General features: G+C 42.3%; 1 protein-coding gene across 1 annotated transcript; it reads right to left on the bottom strand.

Moving 5' to 3' along the window:
- Nucleotides 1–1,552: 1,552 nt before the first annotated feature.
- LOC109015145 (G-type lectin S-receptor-like serine/threonine-protein kinase At1g11410) lies at nt 1,553–5,221 on the bottom strand. The gene is made up of 7 exons (XM_035691613.1): nt 3,945–5,221; nt 3,611–3,748; nt 3,203–3,393; nt 2,861–3,071; nt 2,457–2,694; nt 2,171–2,321; nt 1,553–1,879 (listed from the first exon to the last, which is right to left on the bottom strand). Exons 1-7 carry the CDS (start codon nt 5,197–5,199, stop codon nt 1,577–1,579), a joined length of 2,487 nt encoding a protein of 828 aa, XP_035547506.1. The 5' UTR covers nt 5,200–5,221; the 3' UTR covers nt 1,553–1,576.
- Nucleotides 5,222–13,899: the final 8,678 nt, after the last annotated feature.

The raw sequence follows: 13,899 nt of genomic DNA, 5'->3' as shown, positions 1-13,899 counted from the left end.
TCGCGGCAAATGAGACTTATAGTTTGCAGCGAACACGTAAACATTTCCGGCGAAAAAATTCGCTGCAAATAGATACAATTGTGGCGATAGAGTGATATCGTTGCCAATAATAACTAGTTTTGCGGCGACTAATTGAGTATTCGCGACGGCATCTTTCGTCGCTATTAGGTTTTCGCGGCGATTATGTTGGAGCCTTGAACCTTTTTCCCGGCACAATTTTATATCCTTTGTGGCGACAATTAATCGCTGGAAATGGTATCAGTTACGGCGATTTTTCTAAGTCGCCGAGACTAAACGAAAATGGCTTTAGGATTGTGGTGATGCTGCGACGATTGATGGATCGCCGCATCTGAGCTACAGCAGCGATTATGTTCATCATTTTTGGTGAATTTGAGCGCTGGGAAAGCCCAGTTTTCTTGTAGTGTTATTAATTGATGATATTATATTTTATTTTGAACAAGATATGATGAATCATCTTATTTTACTGAGTAAGGTATAAAATTTAATTGATGTTTTTGGGTTAGGGATGGATGTTTTATGCTTTGATTACCCAATACGACTGTAGCTTAAAATTTATTTAAAAAATTCATGTAGGCTTTTTAAGTTATAAGTAATCACATGCAAATAGTAATACGTATCCTAGTAATTATTGGTTTGTGAAAGTGAGAACATTAATGATCTGGAGTACTTGAAATTAGCTTTTCTTGCTTTTATTTTTCGGGTATAAAAATATGTCTGATGAAAATTGTGATTTGAATTTTTTACTATTGCGGTTTCGAGCTCGTTTAGATATTGAGATGGGATGAGATATGATGGTTATAGATAAGTTAAATAAAATAATATTAGAATATTATTTTTTAATATTATTATTGTTTAGAAATTTTAAAAAATTGAATTGTTTATTATATTTTGTATGAAAATTTGAAAAACATTATAAAGATAAGATGAGTTGAAATGAGATGGGTTGAGAGTATTTCATATCCCATGTGTTGAGCTGCATGCTCTAGCTGGTGAATGTTAATGGCCAGGAGATAACTTCAACATTTCACATGATTAACAAAGACTATATAAGTTTCTACAAATTTGACAAAACCAAGAAAGATGGAATAGTGGTCGACTTGGATGGATGGATGCATGCCTCCAAGTTTCCAAGATGCTTATGTCAAATACCATGATGGATGATGATCACACCAAGAATAAACAAATCTATAGCAAGTTTTATTCAAGGAAGAAGACAATAACTTATGTCAAGTTCATGTACATGGGATGATTGTTTGCCAATGGCTGTAGGGTGTAATGTTAGAGGCGACAAGTTTGGGGGACAACAAAGTCAATTAATCGACTCTTTCGATGGACAACAAAGTCAAGGTTCTTCAACCTATAAAATATTAACACCTTATCTATGAAGTCATAGCATAATACAAGTAACAATATCTGCAATATTAGCAAACTGATAAAAAGAAAACATAAAAGAAAAAATAGTGAAGTTTTTCTTTAGCACCAAAAACAGTAAAAATGTCAAGTACTAGTCCTAAAAATTGTTAATGAAGCAATTTGAATGAAGCCACCTAATTAATTAGCGAGGTTCCATGTTCGTTAATGTCACTTCATTTATAGAACAAGGTCCTTCTATAACTGATTTTAAATCATTGGAAGCTATTCTGAAAATGAAAGCAGGTTGTTTGGGAGAAGGAAGAGTGGTTGCATCAGTACAGAGCATAAGCAGAACTTCCAACATATCTGGTCGATCTCTAGCATCTTCTTGCACACATAACAACCCAATTTGAATGCCTCTCAAGACTTCATGGGGAACGTATGACTCATTTATCGATGAATCAACTATGTCCAAGGCTCTATCTTCTTTCCATAATTCCCAGACCTGTGTGGTTCGTAGCATTATGAATAAAAGGTTGTATTATAAAGGATTTTGATCCCCTATAAGCTCTAGGATCAAGAGTATTGAGAGAGAGAGAGATAAAATCCAAAGTAGACCCTACAACATTTGCCGAGTATATAATATTGTCCAAAAAATTCCCTCGGACAGTAATAAATGTTGTAAGACTTATTTTACATGTATATCTCTCCCATGCTTGAAAACTTTGAGTTTCAATAAGAAGGGATCTAAATCTGAGGACATAAGTAGTAAATATTGTTGTTTTTAGTTACTTACCTGCCCTATCAAAGTTAGGGAAGGGTGCTCCATATAAGAACTACTATTCTTCTTGCCACTTACGATCTCCAATAATATTACACCAAAACTAAAGACATCTGATTTTGTCGAAAATTTTCCAAATACTGCATACTCTGGTGACATGTAACCACTTCACAAGAATTGTGTCAAAATTAATCTTAACGTCATTGCATGTGAACACTAAAAAGGCAACCTTAAAATTTTCATAATGCTTAAATATTGTTGTAGGTTTAAGTGTGGGAATATGTTTGTATATGATACTCACAATGTTCCGACAACCCTATTTGTCCTGTCTTGAATTTGGTCCCCCATGAATATGCGAGCAACACCGAAATCTGAAATTTTGGGGTTCATCTCATCATCAAGTAGAATATTGCTTGTTTTAAGATCCCTATGGATAATTCTCAACCTCGAGTCGTGATGAAGATACAAAATCCCACGAGCGACCCCAATGATTATTTCAAAGCGTTTGCTCCAATTTAGGGATGAACTTCTTGTAGGATCTATAACAATTTTGTTACAGGAACACTTAAAATGGTGATTTCAATAGTAATTTGTATGTGGTTCTATGTATATAGACAACAAAAGAAGATAAATATATATATATGTGTGTGTGTGTCTGTGCACGCGCACGAGCGAAGGGAACAAATTTTTAGAAATAGGACATACCAAAAATAAAGAAGTTCAGGCTTTTGTTTGACATGTACTCGTAAATCAGAATCTTTTCTTCCCCCTGAATGCAACAACCTATGATTTTGACAAGATTTTTGTGTTGAAGTTTCGCAATCAACTTAACTTCATTTTTGAATTCTTCTATTCCTTGTCCTGAACTCTTGGATAGCCTTTTTACAGCTATGTGTTGTCCATTAGGTAATTGACCCTGACATGATTAGTCAATCTACTCCTTCAGTTCCATTTAACCTCTTCACACCCTCATTGTTATAGAATATTAAAGAACTTGAAATACAAAAAACTTACAAGATAGAAATCATGAGTTGTCACCGTATATACCTTAAAAACAGGGCCAAAACCACCTTGCCCAAGTTTATTGGCTGGAGAGAAACTATCTGTGGCAGCAACTATGCAGCTTAGATCGAAAATGGTTTGACCAGGGTTTGTATTACTGTCCTCGAGCTCATTTCCCTCCAAAGAGCCTTTGGTACCGGTAAAATCTATTGACTGATTGTGCAATTTTCTCTTCACTGTCCTAAAACGTATTAGGATCGATTGTTTAATACAAATTGGAATTAATAGAGCATTTCAGGAACTTTCATCATGGGAAAAACTAATCTAAATGACTCCCTATATGAGAACTCTTGTCTCAACTTATTGGAAAACACACACACACACACGCGCACGCGCACACACACATATCTGTCCGTGTGTGTGAACAACTACCATGCAACTGACTTTATTTACCTTTCTTTTTCTTCTTCTTCCTTAGCCATATATGGGCTAGTGACATTACTGGAAACAATGGCACAACAATGGACATTACTACTAAAGCCAGCCTCCCCTTATTCCCAAAAAACCCTCTGGACTTCCTTGTATTCTTGGCTGAAATGAAAAAGAAGGAAATAAGAAAAGTAATGCTGCTTTTCTCCTTCTTGATTTTATTGACCTTAATTATACTAGTTAATATGACACATCTTAAATGGTTTCATAGGTCAACCACTTGGATGAAAATTTGCATAAATTATAACAAAATTAAGGATGAAAAACAACATTTCTCATGAGAAAGAAAGTAGTATACCTAAATCTGCTGCATCCACACGAACATATACACTTGGATCCTTCTCATCATAATGCACTTCAATATCCATCAACTCTCCATACCAGTGCAAGCAATTAGTTTCTTTCCCATCATTCAAGCTTGTAAAAGCTGTGCAAGAACAATTCCTCAAGCAAGCTTGCTTGCATGCTTCATAGCCCATCATACTCAAATACATCTGACTTGTAACAGGTGAAAATGGAGCCTTCACACGCTCTATCTTCACAAACCCTTCTCCATTCCTACACATAGACAAACCCGACTTCTTTCTTACACAACCTAGCTCAGAACCTTCTTTAAGGTACCATTGTCTCGGAGACTTTGGCTCATACCCTGGGAGACATGAACATTCCAAAATAACATCGTCTGGGTTACAAATACTGTACGCGCCACACCGTCCATATTTGTCACACCGATATATAGGTGCAGACCAGAAGTCCTTCCATCGATGTTCACCATCATTCCATACAAAGTGTTGGAGCAATCCAGAGTTGTCTACAACTAATCTTGTGATGATTGCAGAGTCATCGAAGAAGTATTTGTAGGATATCTCATCTCCATTGTTGGTGTAATTGATCTTAAAATCGGATTTTATTGCGGGAGACCTCCATGGCCACGGTCCAGTCCGCCAATATGGAATCGAACCCTTGTACAAGAAGAACTGTGGTGCCTCAATAAGATTTAGCTTATAGATACAATCCCCAGTTCTGGGGTCATCTCGAGACTTCCAAGATGTTAAGAATCTATTGAGCCCGGTTCTCCGATTCAAACCAAGCGACATGTTTGGCAGCAAAGTGTCTGTAGGATAGTCAAAGCTTTGCCATAACACCTTTTTGTTGTTTTCCTGGACCAATACTAGGTTTCCTGAATCCAAGAGCTGAGCTGTAGTGGAGGCTTGCCCTTGAACTGAAACATTTGTAGACCAGATAGAACGGTTAAAGCTGTCATGGAGAACAAGGTTTCCATCCTGGTTGATTGAGAGAACTCCCGAGGAATCATTGAAAGGATCATTCCTATTTGCAACCCACACCAGAGTTTGTTCTGTCACTTTGGTGAACCAAATACCAAGATAACGAAAGTTGGAGTTGGTTGGACTAAAGAAGCCAATGGAGAAGTTTTTTTTTTTGGATATCAAAGTTTGGCCGTCTTTGATGGATTGGTTTTGTGTTAAGGTTTCAGTTGAAGAATTGCAAAATCGGAAGAAAAAAAGAAAGACTAAAATCAAAATCTTTAACATTTTGTAGAGTTCTTGTTCGAGCCAATGGTCCTTCTTTGGCAAAATGGGAAGAAGAATAGAGGGCCTAAAAAAAATGCAAAACCAGAACAAAATAAAAAGACAACAAATAATAGGATGGAAATAAATGACGATGACGCACTCGTGTGGAATCTTGCTCTAATTAAGCATCATAGTCAAGCCCACGTGATGGAACTTTTTGAGTCAGTCTTTTTTGGCCTGTTGACAAATGTTACCTACACGTATTATAAGTTGGGTAATATATTCGTTTTGAAAAAAAAAAAGAATTTATTAATAAAAAATTAATTTTTTTTTTAATATAGATTTTATATCTATTTACTTCTTATAAAAGGAGTGTGCGGCTATTCATAATTCATAACTGTGAGAAAAATACTCTAGTTAAAATGGATTAAATAATATAATTTCATAAATTAACGTAATTTAATATGGTCTATTAAATTTAAAATTATATATATTATAAAATAAATTTAACGAATAAAAAAATCACATCAATCTTTTATAATTAATTTTGTTAATGCTTTTGTTCTCTAAGGATAATCGCAAATATGTTATTTACCTGGAAGGATCCGAATTCCATCTCAAAAGGGAAGAATGCCTAACCTATTCCGTTATTAAAGTCAACCTTGGCTGCTTTAGTTTATAGCCTAGTCCTATTGTTAGGTAGACTCTCCTTCCTTCCATTGAAAAGCCTGAAAATAAGTCATCAAGCTGCTGATAGGGATGGCCATTCGTGTTCGTGAGGTCCAATTTTAACCAGGGATTTACGAGGAAAAGAAGTCTCTTATTGGAATTTTTAATATGAGTAATTCTAATTTTAACCAGGGATTTACGAGGAAAAGAAGTCCCTTATTGGAATTTTTAATATGAGTAATTCTAATTTTAACCAGGGATTTACGAGGAAAAGAAATCTCTTATTGGAATTTTTAATATGAGTAATTCTAATTTTAACCAGGGATTTACGAGGAAAAGAAGTCCCTTATTGGAATTTTTAATATGAGTAATTCTAATTTTAACCAGGGATTTACGAGGAAAAGAAATCTCTTATTGGAATTTTTAATATGAGTAATTCTACGTATAGTTATGTAAGTATTGTGTAATTATTTTTTAAAAAATAAAATTTATTATTAAAAACTTAATTTTTTTCATATAAGACTCATATTAATTTATTTTTTTTCAAAAAGATTACATAGTACTTATATATTCTACTACTATAAATATCATTTCTCTTCCAAAATTTATACGTAGATGTGGGTATGTTTTATCCTTTGGAAAGATAGCTATTCTATTCGGTCTTTTTATAATAAAAACTTCAATAAATTTTGGAAGAAATTTCACGTAGGAAATAGAGAAAGAAGCGTTCGCATTTAGAGCAACCATAATGGATTTTATAATTTTGGGATAAGAAAAATATTCTCTATCGAGTCATGTGTAATAAATGCAAAACCTATTTGTGTTATAGTGATAACCGATTCTCTACATTTGAATAAACATAAACCTTTTACGAAAATAGATTTAGAAGTGATGTGACTTTATGTGAACTGTTATATTAGTTTGTGAATTTGCTTGTATAAAACCCATTTGTGGTTAAAATATTTCTTTTTGTATAAACTCTATACATCTACTTAAAGCGGCACACTCCTCGTTAACCTGGAGTTGAGATATCGTAAGGTGAAAGACTGGTCTACAAAGTTTTTCTTTGTATATGGCCGTGGGTGGGAGTTCCCAGTGGGTTGTCGTGAGTTCTCCATCTAGACGAATTGGGGAAAGGTTCTGGAAGATAAGGCTATGAGCCTGATGGCTACCTTTGCTGAGTCACGGTTCATTGCAATCGTTCAAGAATGGGTTCTAAAGGACTCCAGCAACGTCTTCTCGGAAGCGCTCATTTCCAAGGAGAGCCTAAGGGGTTCTCTGCCTCTCCTTAGCCACGTTCCTTTTGATGACAGGGCGACTATTGCTAGACCCCGTGTCATTCCTGCCCAAAAGTGCCCCTCGGACCCTTCTCCATCGAGCAAGGGGACGAAGCCTCACTTAGAGGTGGCTTGGGCCGACAATAGGCCCACTTCTGAAGCCCTAATTCCTCTAGGGTTGGAGTTAGCTACTCCCGAGGTCTGCCATCCTGCTATGCTGGTAATGCCTGTAGAGGTGCCAGGAGGACCTTTTTCGTTGGAGTCCTTGGACACCCCGGTGGGAGGCCCTTCGGATGATGTTCCCATCGTGCTACCCCCGCTGACTAGTGCGGCTGATGTGCTCTCGGATGTGGGTGAAATAGATGCTCTACTCTAGGGAGTCTTTGTGGTCGAGATCCCTGGGCGAGCTGTCGAGGAGCAGCGTTCTTTAGAGGTTTCTCCTCTCTCTGCAACTCGTTTTGCTGTCGGTAGTCACTCCTTCGGGGACGAGGTTAAGGCTTGCTCTGTGGGGCAGCCGCTACTTCCAATAACCTTGTCGAGGAGGTGGGGCACGACGCGAAAGGTGACTTTCTTTTGAATGTTGTAGTCGGCTCGAGTTCGAGGAGTCAGTGCGAAGTGGAGGGTGATTCCTTTCTGGATGTTGTAATCGGCTCTAGTTTGAGAGGTCCGTGCGAAGATTTGTCCGCTCAGACGGGAGCGCATGCCGAAGAGGTTGCCAACAAAAGTCACCGGGCCGAGGTGGCTACACAGATGTCTAAGGCTGAGGGCTCAGTAGAAGTTATCCCTCCTTTTGTCCAGCTAGAAACATAAGTTATCCCTCTTTTGTCAGGGTTCATCTCAGCTGGTGGCTTTTATTTTGGACGGCCAGGGGTTCGTTGAGTAAGAAAATCAGGACCTTCACAGGATGACCCATACCTCCTTTCATTGTGCTCGCGGCGAAAGGGAGGAGAGAGAGCAGCTGGAGTGAGAGCTGAAGATGGTGTGACTTTCCTTGAAGGGGGAATGCAAGAAAAATAAGAAACTTAGCCACTGCCGGAAGAGGCTCAAGACGAAAGTGAGGGAAGCTAAGGAAGATGGCCAGTGGTTGGAGCGGCTCGTTACAGATCTTCAGGGCTACCTGTATCAAGTTCAAAAGGTCGCCTCCCACCTGGACAGGCAGCTAAAGTTGGTCCTGGGCGTTCGCAATCTCACATCGAGGCACAAATGCGCTGAGGGTCGTAGGTCGATGCGGGACCACCTCTTGGGAAGTCCACAGTTGTGTTCACAGACTTTCGAGAAATATTTGCAGAGCCAATCCTTGTTCGTATCTCCATCGACGGGGCAACTTTCGCATTCAGCCACGAGTTGGGTAAGAAAGAGATCCCTGATGCTTTCCTGGGTCCCGTCATTTCGGTCGAGCCCGAGCTCGCTACTTCAGAGTAGGGGAATCTTGCTCCCAATGTTCCTGAGGTTGGTACTCCCGATCTCGAAGCCTGACGTTGCCACACCCTAGCTCCTTGGTGCCGCTGCTACTCTCTTACTTTGCTCTTCCATTTCTTTTCTTTTTACTGAATGTACAAACCTATGCGTTGTTGTCCCACGACTTGTATACAACTTCGATCAATAAAATTGTTTCGCACTTTTGTTGTGCCAGACTGCATGTCTTTACTATGTTTTTCCATCATGCTTTTTTTTCTCTTTTTCATTTTTGCGGTTGGCCAAAGGGGCTATGCCGTTGGAAATTATGGGATTCTTGAATACCCAGCTAGTCGTCCATTCATCCGTTTGTGCTGCATTCGTTCACCCTTATTAGGTAGTCGTCCTCTCGAGACCTCCACGCAATTTTACTTGATGAGGCTTTGGCTTGTTGTGCCTCCCAACTTTTTGTTGTGCTTAGCTAACTTTTGTTGTGTATTATTGTACTTAGTCGTTTTATGTTGCAACTTGCTCTCCGTAACTTCGTGGCCTCACGTTGTAGTTGCCGATGATTAATGCTATTACATTTTATTGACCATGTTCGGCTATTTGTCTTTGCATATTTTTCTCCATTGTTCCCTTATTCTCTTTCTTTTGTGGCCGACCTGGGGGGTTTGGCCACAAGGGATTATGGGCTCAGCGTTTGGTGGGGGTTGTTGTCGCCTTACAGAGCCTTACGGTCCACCTTGCCAATACACTAGCCTACCTTTGATGACCCCGTAGACCAACCGCTTCCCTGCTTGTACTACTTTTGTTCGCCTTTGTTGTGTAGCCGTTCTCCTGAGGCTTTTAGTGACTTTTTTTTACGAGGCCAATGTTTCTTCGCATTCTCCTTATGCCAATTTCCTTTTCTTTTTTTCTTTTTTTTGTCGTCCATCTCTTGATTGTGCATTACCCCGCTTAATCCTTTTATTCTTCCATTTTGTGCCATCATGCTTTACTTGGGCATGTAGTCGTCTTTGTGCCCCTCTTGCGTAGTTGGATATGAGTGGACCAAGCTGCTTTTTACCGCGAAGATGACTGAGATCAATTCTTCGGGTAGCCGTGGGCTGATCCCGTTCTCCACTGTGGGGAGACAAGGTGGCCTCTGACTCAGCCGGTTTCCTTGGTCTACGGGGAGGTAAGTTGTCCGGGCAGTTTGGAACTATACCTGCCCTTCTTCGTTGGCATTTTGTATTTAATCCCTGCTTGGAAAAAAAAGATGTTATCACCATTTTGTCCTTAAGGGCAAGAGTTAATTTCTCAAACCTGGGCCTCCTGGCCTATGTCGCGATGTACTCGTTGCTTCCTGTCATGTTGTTGACGTCCATGTTCATTGGTGCAATATTCGGGCGATTGAAGGACCTGGCCCACTCTCCATTGGGGAGAGGTCAGGACGCCTTTGGCCAACCTGCCCCGTTGACCCCTGAGGAGGTAATGTCTTTGGGAGGTCGCAGGCTGGTTTGTTCTTTATTGTGATGGGAGTCTGGGAAAGGCTGGACCCACTCTCCTCCACGAAAGTGTCCGATCGGCCTCTGGCACAACTCGTCCTTGTTACCCTGCAGGGATGTAATTTCTTTGGCCAGTTTGAGTCTAAACCTGCTCCTGCTCTTTGACACCATGTCGCTCCTTGCTCTGACTTTTTCACTTTGGAGATTATGTTCACGTCGGGTAGCCGAAAGACTAGACTCGCACACCATTAGAGAGAGGTCGGGATGCTCAAGTCAAACCCACCCTTTTAATTCCCCAAGGAGATAACTTCTTCGGATGGTCGTGGGCCTGGTCCACTCTTTCACCGCAGTGGGAGTCGGGGTAAGCATTCGGATAACCTAAAGGCTGGACCTGCTTTCCTTCGTGGGAGGATCCAAGCGGCCTCTAGCTCGACTAGTCCTTGTTACCCCGCGGGAAGGTAATATGTTCGGTCAGTTTGAGACTGAACCCACTTCCACTCATTGACATCGTAAGGAAAGGTAGGATTTGGGTTAGGCTGGCACTGAACCCACTCTTAGTTCGCAATGGAGGTCAAGGTAAGTATTTGGACCGCCATGGACGCTGGATCCGCACTCCTCCATAGGAGGGGTAGAGCAGCCTTCGTCTTGACTCATCCCTTTACGTCCCGCTGGGAGGTTAGTTTTCGGGTAGTCTGCAACTAGACCCGCTCCCGCTTGTTGACGCTTACAAGGAATGTAAGTCTTGTTTTCAGGTAGTTGAGGACTGACCCACACTCCGCCACATGAGGGATAAGGCAACATTTAGGCCTATATATTTCCTATGTTATCCAACGGGGGAGGAAAGTTTAGACAACGATATAGATTTTTCACTCTTCGTTGTGATAGGAGTCGGGGTAAGTTGTTTGGGCCGTCGAGGGGAATGACTTGCTCTCCATTTTGGGATGGGTTGAATGACCTTTGGCCTAGTTCTCCCATTTGGTCCCGCTGGAGGTACACTGTCCGGACAACTTGAGACTGAACCCACTCCCGCTCTTTGATATTGAAGGGAAGGTAAATGTTGGGTCAGGTTGGCGCTGACCCCATTCTTTGTTGCGGCGGAGGTCAAGGTAAGTTGTTCGAGCTGCCAGGGGGCATGACCCTCTCTCCATAGCGGGAGGGATAGAATAGCCTTCGGCCTATTTCTCCCTTTTGGTCCCACGAGAGGTACGTTGTTCGAGCAGCAATGTGGTTGGTCTGCTCTTCACTGCGATGGGGGCTGAGGTAAGTTATTCAGGCAGCCAGTAGGGGGGAGGAGTCGTTCTCCATCGCGGAAGGTATGTTGTTCGAGCAGTTTGGGACTAGACCCGCTCCTGCCCGCTAACCTCGCAGGAAAGGTAAACATTAATTCGATGATGATTTTGTCGTCGCAAATTTCATTAATCATAGATTGTCTTGTCGGCATTTTGTTAATAACATGAAAGTTTGAAGTAGATGCATTATATTGTCCTGGAAAATCAAGCTTTTCATTAAATAGCAGGAATTTACAATAATTAAATGACACAGTATAAAATAAAGGGAAACGGAGCCTTCAGCCGGGGAGCTTTCATTCGTTTTGCCTTTGCCTTTGCCTTTGAGGCCATGCACCCTCTCGCTCCCCCTCAAGCTTGGTAGGGCAAGTCGCAAACTAAGGCTTGCCAGGGCTCTCCAAGCAATGCATGGCCTCGCCTTTCCTGGGGGTGCCGTTAGGGATAGTCCAACCGTCCTTCTATTTTAGATCTTGAATGTAGCATTATCTTGCCAAGACCTCTTTGCCTCAAATTTCCCCCACTCTGTGGGGAGTCGAGAACTTCATCTTGAGGTACTAGGTTGACGTGATGGCCTACAAGTTGTTGAAGGTGGGCCTTTTGATGATGACGTTGTATGATGATGGGGTCCTCACCACTAGGAAGTTAACCATGATCAAGCTCGTGCAGGGGGCGCTGCCAACGAGGACCGACAGTATGATGGTTCCCACAAGCTGAACCATACTCTTGGAGAAGCCCTTCAATGGCATGGGGGCCAGGTGCAACCGGGCAGCATTTATTCCGATCTTGGTGAAGACCTCCAGAACAGGATGCCCGCAGAACTCCCGTTGTCAACGTGGATTTTACAGGGGGTGAAGTTGGTGACCAGCATATTCACCACCTATGCATCGTTGTGGGGATATAAGACCCCCTCCTCGTCGTCCTCCATGAAGGAGAAGATTGGGTTAGGCTCGCCCCTTCGATGTTTGGCGAGATGGTACTCGGCCAAGTATACCTCGTGGTACCGAGCCTGCCTAGCGTGTGCTTTTCTGCTTGAGGAGGAAACATCCCCGCCCTTGAATCCTCCCTCTATGGTTCGGATTTCTCCGAGTGGGGGTACCCCTCATGGTGGCGAACAAGGATGACCTAGCTGTGGCCCTCACGTTGGTGGTCATCATTGGGGACTGTTTTTCCTTTTGCACTAGTCGACTCAGTCCATGCTCATTTCCCTCGACCTTTCCTTTCTTTCTTGCTCCAGTCTTTGGGCCGGGAGATAGCGCTGCCTCACCCGCTCCACATGTTCCCTTCTCTCTTGCTAGGAGAAACAATCATTGGTGTTATGCAAGGTGGACCTGTGGTATGTGTAGTAGAGACATGTAATACCCCGATCATCCTCTTTGCGGGCGGCAGAGGTGTCAACCTTGTGGATGGTGAATGTAGGCTGGTCAAACCGAGGTCTCGATCTCCTTGTCGGGGCTTCCTCTCTCCTCTTGTCTTGGGAACTTTTTTTCGACTTCTCGTGGGCCTTAGCCTTAGGTAGTGGCCTCTCCTTCCTCTACTCACTTTAACTCCTTCTTTCTCGATTCAATCAGGGCCCGAAGAGTGTCCACTGTGTTAATGAAGTTGTCGACCTGATCCATGAACTCCCGGAGCGCCACGGGAGTCCTCGCCAGTTTAGTCATAAATTGGGATCGGGGCCAGACCCCTCCTAGAAGCTCCGCCAAGGTTATTTTCTTGTCTTGGTCGTCAGTGGTCATGCACTCCTTGTTGAACTAAGTCAGGTCGGACTTTAGACTCTCATCCTCCCCCTATTTGATGGTGAGGAGGTATGCTGCTGGGCACCGCCTCCTCCGATCCAGGTGCCAGAGACCCAAACCATACTCATGTCGTTCTTTCCAAGGTTAGCAGGAATGCTCTGCATGCCACCTCACCTAAAAGCCATGCAGCATCATGTGATTCTAAAAGTTTCCAAGTGCTCAAAAGGGTCCCTTCCTCTATCGTATATCTCCATAGTCGGGACCCTGAACTTTGGTGGTAAGGACACAGCCATCACCTCCTTCGTGTAGGGTAAACCTGTGCTCGTGAGTAGTTGGTCCACCAATGAAGACATACCCACATTCCTTGCGATCTCCTCATACTTTCCTTTGAGACTGCGGAGCTCCTCCTGCATGTTCTTTTTCTCCTCCTCCCTATTTGCTCCAGTCTATGTGTTTTGGGACCCTATGTGCTTGCTATCACTGGGCTCTGCTTCCTCATCCTACACCTGCTGAGGTTTTCTGAGTTCCTCATTTTCCTTGTGAAGCATTTGCACCTTGTTGGTCATTTTCGTCACCCACTCCTCCATGGTTTTTAGGCTTGCTTCCATGGCTTCCTCTGTCTTTTCTAAGCTATCCGGAATGGGTTGTCGCAGGCATGCGAAAGACACGTAAGATCTATAAGGATCTCATAGATGGCGTCACTGTTAACGTCTTGTTTTGCAAGCCTTTGGGCTATTAATGTGGTGTTGACTTAGATAGTGGTGCCATTAATGCGGCTAACATCTTCGGTGGTCCGTTTATGTCCCTCCTGTTAGAGGATCAAGGGTCTCCCATACATTACGCCCACTACACGGACAATCACTTAAGAGCT

The sequence above is a fragment of the Juglans regia genome, chromosome 7 (assembly GCF_001411555.2).
Source record: "Juglans regia cultivar Chandler chromosome 7, Walnut 2.0, whole genome shotgun sequence".
Classification (NCBI taxonomy): domain Eukaryota; kingdom Viridiplantae; phylum Streptophyta; class Magnoliopsida; order Fagales; family Juglandaceae; genus Juglans; species Juglans regia.
Note: the sequence above shows the minus strand (reverse complement) of the source record. Positions and strands in the feature narration are given on the sequence as shown.